A 17,968-nucleotide genomic window follows, 5' to 3' on the forward strand; every position below is an offset into this window, starting at 1 on the left:
AGTGTACATTTCAACATTCATCTTAATTGTGCGAGAGTAGCAAAGGTGGACTTTTTATTTTCTATCCACTTCACTCTATTATCTCTGGCTATCTTGGGAAATTTCAACTCATATGGCCTTGAATGATCAAGTGTCATTTGGCCATTTTGATATGGTATTGTAGCCCTTCAGTAACTATGCTGTTCACGAAATCCTTCAATGCAAGTTTTCGGCTGTACCACCAGCGTCGTAATCTAATTGGTTCCAAGCCCCCTGCTAACCTTTACTCACCGTTCAACATACTATATATTCTAAAACCAACCTATATCCGCTATAAAGGAGAAACTTTCAACCTATCATAAGACGCAATGGGCACAGAACAAACCTCTCGACCCTCTCCTTCGTTCACACTCTTTCCAAACTTCACCTTAGAGCGTCGTCTCCTCATCTGGCACCACACTTTGCAACCCCGCACCCACGAAATAATCTACGACACCTCTTCCACCACGGTTCCAAATCCCACCGTGCGCCTCCCACCATCCTCCAAATAAACCAAGAATGCCGTTCCTTCGGCCTGCCTCACTACACCCTCTACTTCGGCAGCACATTCCAGCCTCCCCTCATTTACTTTAACTTCGCCCTCGACACAGTCTACCTCCCTGGGGCACTCAAAGCCCACATCCCCCACTTCTTCGGTATCTTGTCGGATTGCGAGATTGAGAAGTTGGAGTATCTAGCCATCTCGGCAGTGATATTTCTACGGAGTAGTGTGGACCCTGTTGAGTCTCGGGGCCGTTGAGACGTGTTGTGCAAGAAATGATGGGGCTTAGGGACTTGATGGTTGTGTATTCGCTTTCTGAGCTGATGTTCCCTACCCAGATTCGAGAGGATTATGAGCGGCAGATAAAAGTTTGTTGAAGAATTTCCTCTTGGAGGATAGGGATTACTGTTAGGGAGCTGCCGAAGAGCGATGAGTGAAGTGTGATGGGGTTTGATACTTGGCAGGGGTAGAAGTTTCGGCCGGTTTATGGGTGGAGGGGTGAGTGGCCAGCGGTTGTTGAGAGGGAAGGGAGGGTTCTTGGGGGGAGGATTAGGGTTGGTGCGGCGGAGAATGATGGCACTTGGGATAGAGTTTTTGGATGATGCGTTGGAGGGGATGGTGTTGAATGATGATGGATAAATGAGGGTTGTTGAGAAAAGATAGAATCACGAAACATCTGCTAGTGAAGAATTCGACCAGCAGCAAAGAAAGTCTATGACCTGACAACCAGAATACAGAGTACATGGAAGAAAATATCGCCATCAGACTCTTACTAAGAGGTTCCCGTGCTCTAGTCATCATCTTCTCAGTCCAGACTCCAGAGCTAAGCAACCTTAAAGCCATCATCATCTCCCTCAATCATGGTTCAGGAACCACCGCCTCTCGGAGGATTTTTGCAGACGTGCAACAGAAGACAAAACTCTCAGGACCGAGCACGCTTTTGGCAATGATGAGAGCTTCTGAGAGACGGGAAGTGATGTAATGAGAGCAAGAAAGTGAACTGTGACAGGGGCAGATCGAGATCGTGGAAGCTAGAAGACGGTTCCTAGATTACCGAACGTGTAGATCAGCTTTGGGGATTTAGATGATTTTCGGGACGGGGGAAGTGGAGAAAGAGGGTCTGGACGGGTTTGGTCAGAAATAGTGGGTGGCAATATATTGTATTAGTGGTTCAATATATTCTCGTGCGAATCGTCAATGCTTCGTCATGGATGTAAGCTGCCGTCATGACCTAATCCCTCTTTGTCGCCAAAGTCTTGTTAGACTTAATGACTCGTAACAGCCACTCCTTATCCAATGTAACGAACTGCCCAGGATCTCGACCGTCTCTGTGATGCCGCCTGAAGTGTGTCTTTTGTTCATACCAGTTTCGAGGCCGACGTCTTCTCACCGTCTCCTCTCTTGCCCCTGCATACTCTCCTGTCTCGTCGCTCCTTGGGCCCTCATCTCCAACTCCCTAATTTTCTTCTCCAGTCCTAGCCTCTTCGCAACCAATCCACCACGTTGTTCCTCGAGCTGTGCGATCTTCTCTGTGGGTGTAGCTTCGCGACGTTTCTCAGCAATCTGTTTCCTCCGTATCAGCGACAACTCTTAACATTCAACCCGGGAAAGGAAAGGGGAGTAGAGGCGGATGGGAGAAGAGAGATAATTACCTGCTTTAACTCCGACTTCGTCTTCAGCCCAGCACCATACCAAGCCCCAGTTGCAGTGATGGACGCAATGGCAGCTGTCCACACTATCCTTCTAATCTTCTGCTGTTGCGCCGACGCCGACATCTCTTTCTTCCTTATCGCTGGATTACTTTCATCACATTGCACATCACTTGTCGTTCAGCTTCTCTCTTCGTGGTCGTGTTGATGAAAGCTCAAAGGTCGAGGAGGGATCGTAGCGAGCCTATGCAAAAAGCCCGCAAACCTCCGATTTGCCGATCCCACAGCACCAAACAGACCAGCGCTTCAGGGCCAGAACTCCCTCCATGCAGCATCAGAAGCACGCCGCCTCTTCTCTGCTAGCTCCCTCCTCTTCCTCTTCACTTCATCTTGTTCGCTGCTTCTCCTTTTATGTCCATACTTCCATTCCTTCATTTCCGTATTCGCGTCTGTACTCGAATCCGAGGCAAATGATGATGCGGAGTCGGTCCGGGAAGGCGCCAGTCTGCTGTTGAGATCTGCAGTGGAGAGACAGGTGATGAAGGATGTGAGTTTTATCTGCAGAGGCGCCATCCTGACTTTCTCCCCCTCTCATTACTGTTTTGAAAGAGAGGATCGGTAGAGAGGAGGGAGAGGAGGAATGTGAGTTTGGATGTAGAAGTGGCTGAATCAGGCCCTTCGGTTGACCAGCCAGCGGGGCAGTGACATCGTGACAGGGTTTCGAGGGGATGATCAAACACAGCGTGACCTCGTTGTCTGAGAGTTTCAATTGTTGCTTTCGTTTGTGGAGGGGTGCGGCGTGGCAATTTTCTTGGCTTGTATTGTTTTCTTAATTATTGATTGTAACCTCTCCTTTGAAAGGAACCAAAAACCAATGCTTCATCTCGCTCATTGAGAAGTCTTCATTACTTTCCCTACACTCACCAAGCAGAGGTACTGATTTTCAAAATGAAGCATCGTCAATTGGATCAAATGCAAGTCTTTAAGTCTCCTCTAGCTCTAAACCTCTACCCCTTGACCGTAACATCACTCTCCCTCAAGTGATCAAAACTCTCCTCAGAAGTACTCCCACTTAACCCACAGTCATCTTCAACCTCACCCATGACCAAGACACCACCCTTCCAAATCTTCTTCCTTCCAACCTCTACTTCCTCAAGTGCCAACTTCCGTCCCTCGCCCAGAATATACCTCCTATGCCACTCACCCACAAACATGCCCTCCGGATCAGCATCGTTTCTAATCTTCCTCCACTCTAACAATTTATTCCCATACATCTCCTCAATATCCTTTCCATTTGCGTCGAAGTTCTTCGCCCAGTGAGGTCTACCGCCAAGTTCCCGCATCAGGTACTCAAAACCTTGGTAATAGCGTGCACGGCAGGGAGGATCCATGTCATAGGGTCGGTATAACGTGGCGTTGAGGTAGAGCGTAGCCTCTTCTGAGCAAGTGGGATCAAGATGTGGCCGTGGAGTTGTGCTATTTGAGGTTTCTGTAACCCGGACTTCAACGGGAGCATGAACCCAGAGGCCGTCTGCTGAGTATGGGATTCCATGTGGAACATAATCTGGATCCTCAGGGGTCAGATGATTCAGCCATGAGCTGAGACGACGAAGTGCTTCCGGTCCTTTGTGGAGGGGGATAGCCCATTCGTTGACAAACTGTGAGTATAAGCAATTCATGAGAAGAGCTTGCCGAGATGGCTGGATGGCGGATGTAGTGCTTCCATTGGGGAAACCGTATTGCATGCCGAAGACGAACCATTCAATCCAGGGAAGCATCCTAGGAACATATTGTGCTGCGTACAGCAGGTTGTGATAAATATGAAATCCGAGCCAGGCATCATAATAAGATTTAGGAGGCGGTCGTAGTGCGAGTTTTGTCTTCTCTGCTGTCCACACCACAGACCTCCTTGTGTAAGGAAACCACCAGACACGAACGAACTCTGTCTGGGTCCATAAATCCTTATTCCAGGAGTTGAACATAGACAAATCTGTATCAACCACTTGTTTCCAAGCCAAAGTGAAGGCTGGCACCGCCTGGAAGGTGATCTCAACAATAATTCCCAAGGCACCTAGGGAGATCAACGCTGCGCGGAACAGCTCCGCATTCTGCGTAGGAGAACATGTTTCCATCTTCCCATTCGCAAGCATAATCTTCAGCTGTAAAATCGAAGCCGACAAGATCCCATGCTTCAAAGTACTCCCATGCGTACCCGTACTTATAGCCCCCGCGATACTCTGATCATTGATACTCCCCAAATTCGGCATCGCCAACCCCACCTTATCCAGCTCCTCTCCAACCGCGAACAGCCGTATCCCGCTCTGCATAACGACGACGCATTTCTCCTTATCCACAGAGAGGATCTTGTTGAATTTGTCGAGGTTGACGAGCCAGGAGGAGGTGCAGGTTATGTCTGAGGGAGAGTGCCCGCAACCGACGGTCGTGATGCGGCGTCTGCATCTTCGAGCGAGGTTCACGAGTTTCTCGACTTCGGCGATGGATTGGGGCTGGATGTAGAGTTCGGGGGAGGAGTGGAAGGTTCGTGCCCAGGTCGACTGGGTATGGTTTGTGGTAGCGCGGAAGGGGATATCGTCGTTGAACTTGCTCAACTCGGAGGTGATTGCGGGGTCCATTTTGAAGATTCAGGAACCAGTGGCCGAGAGGATATCAGTCGGGGCCTGGGGGGAGTGAAGTGTGAACCCTTGCCTGGTGTATTCAGAGCATATTCGATGATGGACTTGAAGAGTTGGGTGAGACCTATCGTCCCTGGAAGGGACAAAAGGAAGTTACATCTTTTTAAGGATAAACTTAGGTGGAGTGAGCCGCGAGTGGTAGAGGGGGATCTGGGCCTATGACAGGGATCATGATTCAGATCTTTACCGCCTTTGACCTTCTGCTTCCACAACTCTCATTATTGACTTGGAATATCTCCCACAGCGAATCCAAGGAATGTCAAAAATATCTTCTTGATTTCCTTTCCCAGCTCAGCAGTTTTTTTTTGTGGCCTTGCTACCCCCCACCGAAGCACCAGATGTCGCCATCTGATAAAAATCTACAGGGATCTCTCCGCCGGCAAAGCAATCTTCAGGGCCCACCGGATCTTGTCATCGAGGTGTCCACATCATCATTTCTCTTGGCCGTCTCTCTAATCCTTGATCCGCACCCTCAACTCGACTGAGGTCCATCGAATCCAAACTTTCTCGTCCCGTACCAACTCAGAAGTCATTCCATATCTAATGTGGAAAGTCGGAGCAAACGAATTGGCTTAACATTCCATCTGAAAGAGGTCGACCCATTTCCCCGAACTCACAACACCTTGTTTCAACATCATTTCGGGTGTCCATCGAACACCGGGATGGAGATTTCAGCTTTCTATGGCATCAACAGGTGGCAGCGATGATACTTTTCTATTTCCTGGCTCCGAGAGTTGGTTGGGACCTGATCATCTTTCTTTTCCCTCTTGCAAGAGGTTACGCTAGGGAGTTAGCGATTGTTGATACATTATTCCCTTTCCACGGGCCTTTTGGTCCTTTCCTCTTGTACCCCGAAGCCAGAACGGGACATTGAACTTCCTATTCTAATCTGGCACTCCCTCAGAAGTCTCTTCTAGTTTGCGTTGCCAGATCAGCCCTTAAAGTGTGCCCCTCCTGGGTGGCCTGAATCCCATCTCACCCCCCTCGAATGGAATACCAGGGAAGCTTAGATATCTGGATCCTCAGAAGTCAAGGAGACAGAGAATCAAGTTTGATACACGGATTGAACAAGTTGTTGTCCTGACACTCTACCATTGTGCTTCGTGTCAATCCTTACATCTGCCCAACTAGAGTTATACGGGATTGCGGACAACAACATCTAGCAGCGAACCACTCCGAAACTTCACCGAAGTGAGGGCGCCTCTGACTAATAATATGGAATTTAGCACTTACCGAAATGGAATATGCAAGTAGAGAACCCTTGGATATGGGGGGCGAGGAGTGACTTTCATCCCCCTGCAGGTACTTCCCGACCCCCAAGAGCCTTGGGAAAACATATAACGTTCTGCTGCCCCCTCACGGTCCTCACACCAAAATTCAACCGTCCTCCATTTTTCAAGGTAAACGGATTTGTTCTTTGGTTACTCGCACTCACGCCCCGTTTGGCAGTCAATCGACTGAAAGGCCCTGTTCACCGCCCTCACGCTACGCCCTCACACACATTATGCAACTTCTAGTCAGCCCCGATACGGAGGAGATTATCCAAGCCAACGAGAATCAAGTATTTGGCTCTGGGAGGTAAGGCGCTCTTTTTTTTTTACTAACCTTCTTACACAGCCTAGCTGGCTCTGCCTTGTCAAACGCCATTTCCAATAACCTTGCATACGATGCGGATCCACTTCCAGCCCAGCCTTCTTTTGTCCGACGCGACAATAGAAGCTTGGTGACTCTTGGCCGACCTACGAGCTATTTGGACCCCTTTGTTAGAGTACCAGGAAGCAGCCCTTGGAATTATTCGGCTGGACTTCAGTTCGAACAGCCTCATGAGTTCTCACGTTCTCAGAACTATGGCCTCGGAAACACTCTGTGCAACAATCCTTGGAATCCAGTGGTCCATTCCGAGGTCCAGGCATGGGATTTCAACAATTGTCAGTCCAGTACTAGGGTGTCAGGCACAACGTCGACGACCGTACCCGCTTTCACCCGCAGCAATAGCGGTAACACCGATGTTGGAACGTGGCATAATGTTGATGCTCAAGATAACAACTATTCTATTCCTGGCCACAATTTGGCCAATGGCAACTTGGAGGCTTTGAATGCTTCAGTCATCGGCAATCATCCATTGGACATACTCTCCATGGGCGTTGGACAGGCTGCGTACGAGAGGCTGATGTCTGGACTTGATGATGTCTCTCAACAGGGACCATGGGGTTATGGTACGGCGATTTGTGGACAGACTCTCTCTACAAATCTCTTCCCGGACCCTGGTCCGTCCCCCCAGCCCAGTGGTGGTATTTTGAGTATTGCAGAAAGCCAGAGCCTTTTGTTTCTGGAATCTCATGCCCAAGACTTTCAGAACGGATTTCATCTGGCCCAGGGTTCATCACCGGGCACTAATCAAACGAGCCCTCCGCAGCAGTCCGCTATCACAGTCCGCCATTACTCCTGCTCCAATGGCAATTGCACGAAAGTGTTCAGGCGGAAGTCTGATCATGCTCATCACATCCGAGCTGTCCATGGAGTCAATCGTGTCCAGTACTTCTGCCATGTCCAAGGATGTCCAAAGAGCCAAGGCCAAGGCCAGGGATACAGCCGCGATGACAAGCTCACTGAGCACTTGTGGAAGAAGCATGGTAATTTGGGGTATTCGAAGAGCAGATAGAGTTGTTCCTTTGGTGGGAAAACCAGTACATCATGGATATGACCGTCGGAAGGGAAGCCTGGGAGAACGGGACTGACGAATTTCCGTTCATCTGCTTGATTTATCTGCTTTAGTTTTATCTAATGTTGAACGTCAATACTCTCCTCACTCTCTTCCTTCCTGCTCACCGGCAACCTCACCATATACCCCACCTTATAAACCCCATACCTCAAACCCTCCCCTTAACCCAAGTCTTCAAATCGACCTCAAACCTCTCGACAACTTTTCACCCCCTCTGTACATAAAACGGCGTCGCCACCGCCGTCCCTTGCAAACAACTCACCAGTCCCTCTTTGTCCGCCGTCTCATGTGCAGCTTTAATCACACTTGTCCCCACGCCTCTCCCTTGGAACTCCGGCTTCATGAAAAGTGTCGCCAGATACAAAAACCTCCTCCCGGCAAACCACTCCCGCTGCACGCTTATGTACATATTATTCAGAAAGCCCGATAGGATTGATGTATTCAAATTATTGGGTGTACCGCGAGTCATTTTGAGATTTTAGAGCAGAACTTGAGGTTTAGATGCAGAGAGAGCGAGAGACGGAGCGAGAGAGAGATATATAAAGACATGTAGCTGTCCCAGTCTCACGTTAGCCTCGTGTGGGGTAATACTATTAAATGCGGGGGCTCGTTGCCTGCGCCGCTGGGGAGCATGAGATAATCGCATTCGCAGAGACGATCTATCTCGCCCACTTAAATTAGATCTGATAAGCATTTATCCACGCTATGTAACTAAATTCAAAAGTAGAAATTCAAAGTCCCCGACTCAAGCACTTTTGTAGTTATTAACTGAATGGCGCCATTACCAACAGATACTTACAACTTACTCCCCCTCGCCATAAACACACTCCTCTCCATCTTGGTCCCTTTCTCCTTATCCTCAAACACGACTCCCTTCCCAAGAACCACATATTCAAAACCTCCACCTACACCTGCTCCCTCAAATACCTTCTTCACCTCTTCATCTGAGAACCCCATATGTGTGACCGTCTTCTTAGCCGGGTGGTCATGGCCATCATGACCATGGAAATGTGCGTGAGGCATAAAATCAACAATCATAAACACCCCTCCTTTCTTTAGCCTCTCGGCCAGTCTCTTCGCCGCTAGAGCCGGGTCGTCAAAATGATGGAATCCCAGTCCCACGACGGCGATATCGAAATCATAGAACTCGGGCCCAGACAGCGTTGTAGGGTTGGGGTTCGAGGCATCAAGGAGATTCCCAAGCATGGCGTACATTTCAGAAGTTGGTATGCCTTGGTTTTGAACTGAAGCGTTGTACTCGTTCACCATTCCTTCTGAGATGTCAATACCTACGCATTGCGTGACATATGGTGCAAGACCCTGCATTTTATCAGTCTTGAACGGAATGGAGGGCAAAAGTGTACGAACACGTGACACGAGGCCAGTTCCACAGGCATAGTCTAACAGTCTGACTGGTTTCTTGGAAGGAGAAAATTCATCTTCATCGTCGGAATTGTCCTCGACCCAATCTACGCCGATCCAGTCCTTTCGTTTCTGGATTTCGTTGATGATTTGTTGGATGGTTTTGGAGAATTTGGAGTTGTAGGTTGAGGCCGCCTCACTGGAGGAGAATTAGCATATATTCAGAATATTCTATAAAATACGAAGGAAGTAGTAAAGGTGTGGGTCTTGGCTGCATAGAATCTTTTATCTTATGATCGAACAGGCCGAAATGGGATGAAGCCAAGGTTCCCGCTACAAGAGCAGATAACGGAGAGATTTTACTCACTTCCAGTGCGAACGGTTTGTCTCTGTATTATCTGACATGTCTGAGTTGTTGGAGTAGTGCGGCTTGATCGTTGAATTGAGGGAAGAGATGGAAGCTTTCGTCGTTTTTATGTGAGCCCTTTCTCGCTTACGGACACTTTTCGCGAACTTTCATGCACGCCCCCTTTCAGAATCAACCAATAAGATAGCTAATAAGTAATAAAGTCTCCGACAAGTTGTTAAAGTTGCCGAAAGTGTTTCTCGTTATGGATCCTTTCGGTCTGGGCCATCTCATGTCAGGAGACACTCAGCCAGCAGAGACTCAAATCTTTAATCCAGCGGTCATTTAAAACTCGATCACCTGGCTCTGATTTGTCATAGGTATGGAGTCTCATAATGTAGGCCAATAGGCGTCTATTCATACTATCAATTGCTCGTCTACGTCCCGTAAAGCACCACCGCAATTTCAATCAACCAATCTTCCAATGCCGCGAGGGAACGCCCAAACCCATGCATGTATCTACAAGCAAACATGCTCACTCCGCTAGGCCTTCCGCAGAGGGCAAGGGAATAGCCTTGTAAAGCAAGATCAATGCAGAATGAGACTCTCCGCCACCAGACAAGGTTGTGATCTTATCAGCGTCGACCTCGGAAACTTTGTCATCGTTGAACCACCACCACTTACCATCCTCCTCACCACGCTTGCCAGTCTTTGGATTAAGTGGGCCAACCTTCTTGACATAAGCAGTGTAGTGACCACTGTCTGCACTGGCGCCTTGATGCGTAACAACACCACGAAGCTCATAGAGACCAGATTTATTTGCTCCCTCATCCTTCTCAAGGTCGGGGTCGATCAAAGCGTGGAGCTCCTTCTTGGCTGCAAGGATTGAGGCAGCTCGCTCAGCCTCGACTTTGGCATCAGTCTTGTAGACAACATCCTCCATTGTGGTATCTCCATCAGCAGCCTTGGCTTCCTTCTTCTTGTCCTCGGCCTTCTTTTCGTCGGCTTTCTGAGACTCCGAAACAGAATCTACAATTCCCGCCGCTTCGTCGGCGACTTGCTTGTCGTGAATGCGTTTTTGTCGCTTTCTGGCTCTCTCGACATCCTCTTCATCCTTTCGGACCTCCCGAACCTTGTCTCGAACAGGGATCAACATCTTCTTAAGCTCGTCCGTGCAGAATTCGACGACGTCTAACTCATCCGGGAAAGTGACCTTGCGCATGATCTTTGCTTTCTTCTGAGCTTCGCGCTTCCAGAAAAATCGAACGAAGTGAACAGTCAAATACTTTGGCAGCCGCGAGATTTTGGACTTCTTGGTATAAATCGCATCTCGGTTGAGGACGGACGAATTCTTCTCAATCTTTTCTTCCAAACCGGCTAGAATACCGTCTCTCAAGTGATTTGTTGTAGCGCTAATGTGGCAATCGAGTTTCAAGAATACATCGTCACTCTTGACCGCCTCCTCGCCACCGTCTCTGGCAGCTTGTTCATCGCATTCGGTTATCGATGAGAATCCTCCGGCAAAGTATTTATCAACAAAAGATATTTCCTTTGCTTCAGTGCTGCCTTCATTTGGTTCCTTAAGCTTCAGCTTTTGGCGTAATTGTGATACAATTTGTGACCAAGCCTCCTCCGCGTCTTGCTGAGCATAACCATGACCAGACTTAGACTTTTGGGCGAATTGTGGGAAAGCGGTTCGAAGAGCGTTCAAGAAAACCAGTGGTGGGAATCCATCTTGAGTCTCGCCCATTTGCTTGTACAGATCCCTCAATGAAGCAGTCAAATCCGCCGAGGCTCCCAGACCACTAAGTCCAAACATACTCAAGTCTCCGAGAGAAGTTCCACTCGTGCCAGCAGCGGGCGGCGCCGGCGTGTATTTGGCCAACTCCTGCTGGAGTTCTGGCACGGCTCGTAATGTTTGTAGAGTCGAGTTGAGATAACAAGTATTTCCAAGGTTCTGAAGACCAGCCGGAATGGCACCAACTTGCTTTGCAGCCTCAGCCTCAGTCATGTCTTCGACGAATTTGACAGCTTCCTTTGGTCTTTGAAGCTCACCACCACCTCCAGAAGGGGTACCCATCATCATGAAAGTCTGTCCAGGCTTTGCGCCGAGCTTTGAGAGGTCGGTGTCATCCTTAAGTTGGCCACCCTTCACTAAGATCTTTTGTCGGTCCGGTTCGACACCGGTCAAGGAGTAGAGCTGGAATTTGAAGACTTCTCCGAGGGAGGTAGGGTCGAGTTCGACATCATATTTCTTGCCTTGATGTTTGACAATCACTGCAAGAGTGGTTAGTAAAATTCCGGCCACCTGAGATCAATATAGTCACAAACCTGGGATGGTAGCCATGTTTGTGGCGGGGCGAAAGAGGTGGTGGGAGATGAAGTTCAGTCCCCGAAGGTACAAGAGATCAAAAAGAGAGCTCTAGAGTGTCTGCGCTGTGTCTGCGCTTGGGTTCAATACAGGGCAACTTCCTGATGGGTTTTTTGAATGAAGAACTTCAAAGATGAACGGCAGAGGATTTATCAACAATGCAGGCAGCCGTAAACGGCTAGCGCGTGTACGTACGTAGTGTGGGCTGCTTCGCTCAACCCCACTACGACCCCGTAATACACGCACGACAGCAGCACTTTGGGGTTTTGAAGACTTGAGAGCCGGCACCATGGTAAGATTATAATGAGTTGCAAGAAGCAGAGTAGAATATTGACTTTGGACTAGTCTCAGTCATTGCGACCTTACCTCCAATGCGTGCGCTCCTCCCTAACCTCCGCCCTCTGCCTTTCCAACTTCGCATCGCAAACTTCTGAACGACACAATGTCCCCGAAATCGAAGCGCAGACATCACCGGAAGTCCTACTGAATCCCTTAACTGTCGCCCGAAATGAGAATGAGCGAGTCCTCATTGAGCCGAGCATAAACAGTGTCCGGATCAGCATCAAGATCAAGCAGGCAGATGAAATCGAACACATTTTGGTGCACAAGTTCACGAGATTCCTTACGCAAAGAGCAGAAGCATTCTTTATTCTACGGAGGAAGCCGATCAAGGTTGGTAATGCAATGAAGGAGTACCGAGTTATACTGATTGAATAGGGATATGATATCTCGTTCTTGATTACGAATTACCATACCGAGGAGATGTTGAAGCATAAACTGGTGGATTTCATCATACAGTTCATGGAGGAGGTAGATAAAGAGATTTCAGAAATGAAGCTTTTCGTGGGTAGACTTCCAACCTTTTGTAGGGTTGTACTGACTCCATTGGCAGCTGAATGCACGAGCAAGATTCGTAGCAGAGTCCTTCTTGACACCTGTGAGTAGGCCTGGAATCTGTTCCACAAAGGGTGGGTTACTGATAATGTTCCTTTAGTTCGATTAAGCATAGCATTGCAAGAAAAGCGGATCCGGATAATATGCGTTGGTTGGCTGCTGGCTGTTCGGCCTCGAGTTGAGAACTGGCGTTCAGGTGGCATAAAAGAATTTTACATTGACGATAAAATTCGATGGCTTACGAGAACGCACTTCTCTTGAGGGTGGTCATGTAGGTCCACACAAGAATACTGTGAAATTGGTTCAAGACTTCAAGCATCAAGTGGTGTAGATCGACTCCAACCGGATGGGTCATTTCATGGCTATTCTTCATGCCCAATTGAACTTTCAATACTTGCTATAAAAGTGAAAGCTCAAGACATCTGCATGCCCCACAGGTTCGGCTATATTGCCCTCGAAATGTGTTTCAAAAGTTTGACCTTCTAGAGTGCTAAGCCGAAGCCAGAAGAAGCATTGTAGCCAATGCAGCAATGTGCAGGGTACCAGTCCGATAAGCCCAAGCAATTAACCTCATTCCTGCGTCAAGGCTTCACCACTGTCTTATCTTCCTCATTTTCAGTCCGGATTCATAACTTCGCCACTGCATGAACCAAAACCCATCCCACTGCACCCGCTAAGAAAAACTTGGCTTGATGGTATTCTACCTCGACGCTATTCCTCTCCTCACGAGTCAGAATTCCTCTCTGAAGTCGCATGAATGAATCTCCAAAAGCGTCCCGAACCCAAGTCAAATCTCGATAAAGGTCCCAGATATCGGCGCTTTGTTGCATGGCATATAGAACCCTTCGGCAAAATTCCATACCAAGCTGACGTAACTCAGGTTCATCATAGATATCGAACGTCCAAGCTCTAACTGCGTTTTCGATGAGGAAAGGAGTTTGGCGGTTGGGTTGCTGGCCAGGCAGCGGTTTCTGTTGTCTAAGATTAGCACAAGAAAAGTGAACTGAATGAGAGCTTTATACCATGTGTCCGATCAACTCAGCAAAGGTTTCTACCGCAACGACTCTGTTGTAGTCCATTGCTTTTCTTCAATATTTGTAGGAGCTTGAAAGAGCAATTGCTGACAATTCGTTTTGTAGAGGTGTAGTTTGGTTGTCAAATGTTGTCAGTTTGAAGGAAAGGTTAAAGAAGAGCCCAAGAAAGAGGCGCAAGACTGGTCAATGATTCACTTTTGAGAGTGACATCGTCTCCCCGCGAATTTCTGCGGGTGGCCTATGTAAAGGTGAAGACAAAGTCATCGCCCTAACCCTCGTTCTCACCTTGCCGCATCTGCATCACTGCTGGCAGAAGCGAGTCTTCTGGAAGTTGTCTTGTACCTACAACCGGACTACCCAATCATGACATTCTGGAGATGGCTTGCATACCGGTACACTGACATATTCCATTATTACGTTTTGAATCACCGCATCAATCCCATGGGTCATTATTGAGCTCCGCCAGCCGAAATCCCTCATAATATCATAAACACAATTCATCCTAGTATGGCAAGCACTACCCCAGACATAGCCAGCCAAGGCACAGCTCGCAGTCACCCCTTTACACAAACCCATCTAGATGGGATCTGAAGTGGTTCCAAAATGATATGCCCCCGTGTTACTGTTTCGTGTTGGCTGAGTCTCAGAGAATTCTGATCGGTCAGAAGCTCTTGGGCTCGGTTTTGCTGCCCTTCGACGAGCAGCTATTTACGCTGGCGAGCGAGTTGTGTTTGGTGGGCCAATTGGTCGAAATAAAAGAATCCAGCATCCTCTCACAGACAGCTGGATGAATTTAGAGGCTGCAACATTGATGGTCTACCAGGCTGCAAGATTGTATGATCAGGGATATTCAGGGGGAGACTACGCCAATGCTGCGAAGTATCTTGCCGCCGAGGCGGCTTTTAAAGCTTCCGAGAGAGCCATTATGACACATAGAGGCATAGGATACGCAAAAGAATACCATGTAGAGAGGTATTTGAGGGAGGTCTTCATCCCGAGGATTGCTCCAGTGAGTAAGGAGAATTACATTGGGGAGAGAGTCTTGGGTTTACCAAAATCGCACTAAGACCCAGGACAGCGGAGCCCCCCAAGGTTCTTTGGGCCTTAAGAAAGGTGCTGGGGAACACTTGGGTCGAAATCTCAAAGACTCTGGATGCGGTCAAAAAGGATGAGGTAGAAGGGTAAAAATCAAAACCCAACTCTGTCTGGGGGGAATAGACTTTGGTGCCCGTACCGCGGCATACTCTTTCTTTCTTTTGCTTGACCAATCAGAGTCCTCCATGGATGGTTAGTTCGATATAATATCGGCAAACTCGACACAGGAGTTGACATCCAACCTGAGGGATGATAAGGTAAATTTTGGCTTGTTGTTTGTCACGTGACTATTCTTTCAAGATTGAACGTCCTTAGTCAAATCCTTCACAATGGAAGTATGAAAGTACCAAAAAAGCTTATGTCTGTCAACTGTTCTCTATGTTCTTCTTTCAGTGGATATAAAAGTAACCCCTTTTCCCTGCCCAGAATAGACTAGCTCACCAGCCACCCATTTACAAAGTCGCTTGGCTTCAAAACTTGAACATCAGGAACATTCCTCTGCACCAGAATATACCTCCGTACAAAAAACAATTTCATTATCAAATTTTCACAGCCCCATCAAGACATGCCTTCGAAGTCCTCGCTAAAGTCTTCCCAGCTCCATACCACAACAAAAACGTTTCTCGAGCCACTGAATTCTAGCAGGCTCTGCCGAGGGTTTGTAGATATCTCATGGGGAGACAAAAGTGAAACAGTACATGCATGATATTCTACGGCACCTAGTGGTCTTTTCCCTACAATATGAACTAGTTATATGGTACTTGCAATGGTTCTTCGAGTGATTTGCATTGTTTTTGGTAATATCAGCGCTTCGCGAGCAATCTTGTTTTCATTACCAGTGTCTCGCAGCACTCCAAGACTTCAAGAAGCCGTCCTATGAAGGGCTCCGAACTTTGTAATGCCTTAGATCTCGGAGTGCAATAGGTAGAATGTCGCGGCCTACAGCCTACGCCCCCATGGCAACATTCCACACCATTTTATGCAATTCGCGTCAATTGTAAGCAATTCCAAGGCTGGGGTTGTTGCTATCCCTTGATAAGCCAATATAGCTCTTAGCGTGAAAGTGGAACAAATCCGAAGGAGGAAATGTGGAGAAATGACCGTTGGCTTCTGGAAGGTAGAGAAAGTGGCCCTGATCTACCTCTATCAAGAACTCAAAAATCTTGCAGTTCACTTGAATCACTAAAGGACATCCGTCATCGTCGACTTTTGACACAGACTGTTAACAGTGTCTCCGCAGGCAGGTTCGGGGTCTCTAATCGCGACCTTGATAAGCAGAGAATTCGCACAATGTCTGTAAAATAATTTGGGAATCATGTATTTAATAAATTATGTATGAATTTCCGTACACTTGCAGCAATTTTCCTTTATTGAATTTTGCCAGCATAAACTGGCCCCTTTGTGGTCTCCCGCCCACTCTGCGGCATGCGCTGCTGGACACATTAAATTGCGAAAAGATTCGCGATACCTCCCAGAACAACATGTATTGGCCTTCAACCCATCCTTTCAGCACAACATATCATCATAGCTTTCAATAACCCAACCTCCCCCCCTCGTGCGCCACCTCCAAGTGATCGACTACTGTGAAATAAACGCTCGCTAAAGCCCCTGAATGGATTTGTCATCAGCCAACTTCACTCCTTGTGGGTACGACGCACTCACCAAAGAACAGGCAGGAACAAGCCCAGAAGAACAAACGACAGGAAGTGATAATCAACGTTGGGTTTTGAAGTTCGATTGGTCTAATTTTCCTGCTCTTTGGATTTAGAGGGAGTGGATAGGCGTAGTTCTGTGCTCAACAAGGCAATGGAAGGCGATGCTTTGCTGCATTGTACCCCAAACTTTCTTCGCCTTTATAAAATACTTGAAGAGCTGATGGAATGAAAATCCCTTTTGTCTGATTTCCTTTTGGACTTGTCCGGGGTCTGAAGAAGTGAGTTGGATATGGCAATCTTCGTGTTGAGACCTTGCGGCTGTGCTGCGTCTCCTTGGAATTTAGACGATCATAATGGCACATAAAGATCAATAAAAAGCTTCCTTACCAGAAGACCCTTCAATACCCCTTATAGCAATGAATGCCAGATTCCCTATGGTCATGACTGGGCTACTGCCGAAATGCATGAATCTCCAGCCTGACGCCCCCCTCAGTGCACAATACTGTTTGCAACCATCTATAAAGGAACTCCCGACTTCGAAGTAGCATGATATACTCCCTTCTAGATCTCACTACTTTAAATCAAAGACTCCTTCATCTCATTCCTCTCCTTTTAGCCCGTCTTTTGCACTTCCGCAGAAGTGTTCAAACGGCAGGAGGCGCCGTCACCTCTGCCCAGCCGCCTCCCAAGCCGCACCTCTTGAGCCGCACGATGTCAGCCATATCAAGAGGCAAAAAGGGTCAGCGCCGAGACACTAATGGACGGAGCTAGTAATAAAAAAAGGAGTAGATTGTAGATAACAATAATTTCCTAGAAACTTCGGTTGCACTCGATCTCCATCCTCTTTTCAACCGCAAAACACCAACGCCAGGCATATAGGTAAAATGGCAGGCAAGCCGTGTGGTGCCAACTACCCAAGCAATATGCAGCCGAGGGCTACAGGGAATGCTATAGAATTCACCAAGAGAGTTCGCCGCACTAAAAGCGCAGAATTTACTCGAGAGCAGAGGCTCCACACCTATCACCAAGGATCGATCTCGGTCACCTCTTCCCAACTCGCATCAGTCATCTCAAGCGCGAGAGACATCGAACCGTTTTTGCGACTTGCTCACGGATACGACGACATCGCATTGGAACGTTGGCTGAACACCATTCCTCAGGAAGCAGAGAAACAGGTCAAGCAGGAAGCTGACAACAGCGACAAGATGTCGAAGCAGGGTCTCCCCACCGGCAGAGGCTTTGCACCAGCGCCCATCCCACAGTATATCGCATCTGAGCAACAACAGAGCAGCGACTCAGTTGATTCTCAAGACTCTGTCAGAACCCAGATTCCACTCCCGTATCATCTTCCCAACGATTCTTCTCAGGGCTACGGCTTCACGAATTCATCTGGTCAACAGATCGGAAACCTCACGCGTCCTTGGGGCACTCCTGATCTTTCGGGAACTGCTTCCTTCGACAATGCTCACGGTGGTGCTCCTGGATCCTCCCGATCTTTGAACCCGGCATCGGCACCGTACGTTCCGCCAGGATACCCGCCAACTCTTCAGCGCTACAACAGTCACGGTGCTTCGATGACCTCACCTTTCCACCAGCAAGCTCAGCAAGCTCATCTCGGGGGCATGTC

The 17,968-nt window shown here is 48.2% G+C and overlaps 7 protein-coding genes across 7 annotated transcripts; 2 read left to right on the forward strand and 5 right to left on the reverse strand.

Moving 5' to 3' along the window:
• Positions 1–1,906: 1,906 nt before the first annotated feature.
• Positions 1,907–2,295, reverse strand: K444DRAFT_646041 (uncharacterized protein; the record flags this gene model as incomplete). Its single annotated transcript, XM_024885160.1, has 2 exons — positions 1,907–2,083; positions 2,173–2,295. 2 exons carry the CDS (start codon positions 2,293–2,295, stop codon positions 1,907–1,909), a joined length of 300 nt encoding a protein of 99 aa, XP_024731403.1.
• A 559-nt stretch (positions 2,296–2,854) lies between these two features.
• On the reverse strand, positions 2,855–4,911 carry K444DRAFT_105146 (uncharacterized protein). Its single transcript, XM_024870283.1, has one exon. It carries the CDS (start codon positions 4,800–4,802, stop codon positions 3,177–3,179), a length of 1,626 nt encoding a protein of 541 aa, XP_024731404.1. The 5' UTR covers positions 4,803–4,911; the 3' UTR covers positions 2,855–3,176.
• A 1,455-nt stretch (positions 4,912–6,366) lies between these two features.
• Positions 6,367–7,524, forward strand: K444DRAFT_634232 (uncharacterized protein; the record flags this gene model as incomplete). The annotated part of the gene is made up of 2 exons (XM_024883724.1): positions 6,367–6,440; positions 6,480–7,524. 2 exons carry the CDS (start codon positions 6,367–6,369, stop codon positions 7,522–7,524), a joined length of 1,119 nt encoding a protein of 372 aa, XP_024731405.1.
• A 132-nt stretch (positions 7,525–7,656) lies between these two features.
• K444DRAFT_105065 (uncharacterized protein) lies at positions 7,657–8,085 on the reverse strand. The gene has a single exon (XM_024870281.1). The coding sequence runs from the start codon at positions 8,051–8,053 to the stop codon at positions 7,790–7,792; it is 264 nt and encodes an 87-aa protein (XP_024731406.1). The 5' UTR covers positions 8,054–8,085; the 3' UTR covers positions 7,657–7,789.
• A 99-nt stretch (positions 8,086–8,184) lies between these two features.
• On the reverse strand, positions 8,185–9,386 carry K444DRAFT_667202 (S-adenosyl-L-methionine-dependent methyltransferase). Its single transcript, XM_024887270.1, has 3 exons — positions 9,314–9,386; positions 8,953–9,145; positions 8,185–8,904 (listed from the first exon to the last, which is right to left on the reverse strand). Exons 1-3 carry the CDS (start codon positions 9,349–9,351, stop codon positions 8,380–8,382), a joined length of 756 nt encoding a protein of 251 aa, XP_024731407.1. The 5' UTR covers positions 9,352–9,386; the 3' UTR covers positions 8,185–8,379.
• Positions 9,387–9,676: 290 nt separating this feature from the next.
• Positions 9,677–11,677, reverse strand: K444DRAFT_667203 (cysteine proteinase). Its single transcript, XM_024887271.1, has 2 exons — positions 11,624–11,677; positions 9,677–11,569 (listed from the first exon to the last, which is right to left on the reverse strand). The coding sequence occupies exons 1-2, from the start codon at positions 11,637–11,639 to the stop codon at positions 9,828–9,830; spliced, it is 1,758 nt and encodes a 585-aa protein (XP_024731408.1). The 5' UTR covers positions 11,640–11,677; the 3' UTR covers positions 9,677–9,827.
• A 219-nt stretch (positions 11,678–11,896) lies between these two features.
• On the forward strand, positions 11,897–12,956 carry K444DRAFT_569522 (ARP23 complex 20 kDa subunit). Its single transcript, XM_024877236.1, has 5 exons — positions 11,897–11,955; positions 12,009–12,335; positions 12,381–12,506; positions 12,556–12,600; positions 12,658–12,956. The coding sequence occupies exons 1-5, from the start codon at positions 11,953–11,955 to the stop codon at positions 12,664–12,666; spliced, it is 510 nt and encodes a 169-aa protein (XP_024731409.1). The 5' UTR covers positions 11,897–11,952; the 3' UTR covers positions 12,667–12,956.
• The last annotated feature ends 5,012 nt before the right edge of the window (positions 12,957–17,968 follow it).

Source organism: Hyaloscypha bicolor (genome assembly GCF_002865645.1).
Source record: "Hyaloscypha bicolor E unplaced genomic scaffold K444scaffold_129, whole genome shotgun sequence".
Lineage (NCBI taxonomy): Eukaryota > Fungi > Ascomycota > Leotiomycetes > Helotiales > Hyaloscyphaceae > Hyaloscypha > Hyaloscypha bicolor.

Excerpts from the sequence above, each read along its gene's own strand:
- K444DRAFT_569522 (XM_024877236.1), top strand. Across the intron at positions 12,336-12,380 it reads TACGGAGGAAGCCGATCAAG|GGATATGATATCTCGTTCTT; the intron begins GTTGGTAATGCA and ends CTGATTGAATAG. Across the intron at positions 12,507-12,555 it reads TTTCAGAAATGAAGCTTTTC|CTGAATGCACGAGCAAGATT; the intron begins GTGGGTAGACTT and ends CTCCATTGGCAG.
- K444DRAFT_105065 (XM_024870281.1), bottom strand. The coding sequence starts at position 8,053 with ATGACTCGCGGTACACCCAATAATTTGAATACATCAATCCTATCGGGC.
- K444DRAFT_105146 (XM_024870283.1), bottom strand. The coding sequence starts at position 4,802 with ATGGACCCCGCAATCACCTCCGAGTTGAGCAAGTTCAACGACGATATC.
- K444DRAFT_667202 (XM_024887270.1), bottom strand. The coding sequence starts at position 9,351 with ATGTCAGATAATACAGAGACAAACCGTTCGCACTGGAA. Across the intron at positions 9,146-9,313 it reads ACAAACCGTTCGCACTGGAA|TGAGGCGGCCTCAACCTACA; the intron begins GTGAGTAAAATC and ends ATTCTCCTCCAG. Across the intron at positions 8,905-8,952 it reads GAACTGGCCTCGTGTCACGT|GGTCTTGCACCATATGTCAC; the intron begins GTTCGTACACTT and ends GATAAAATGCAG.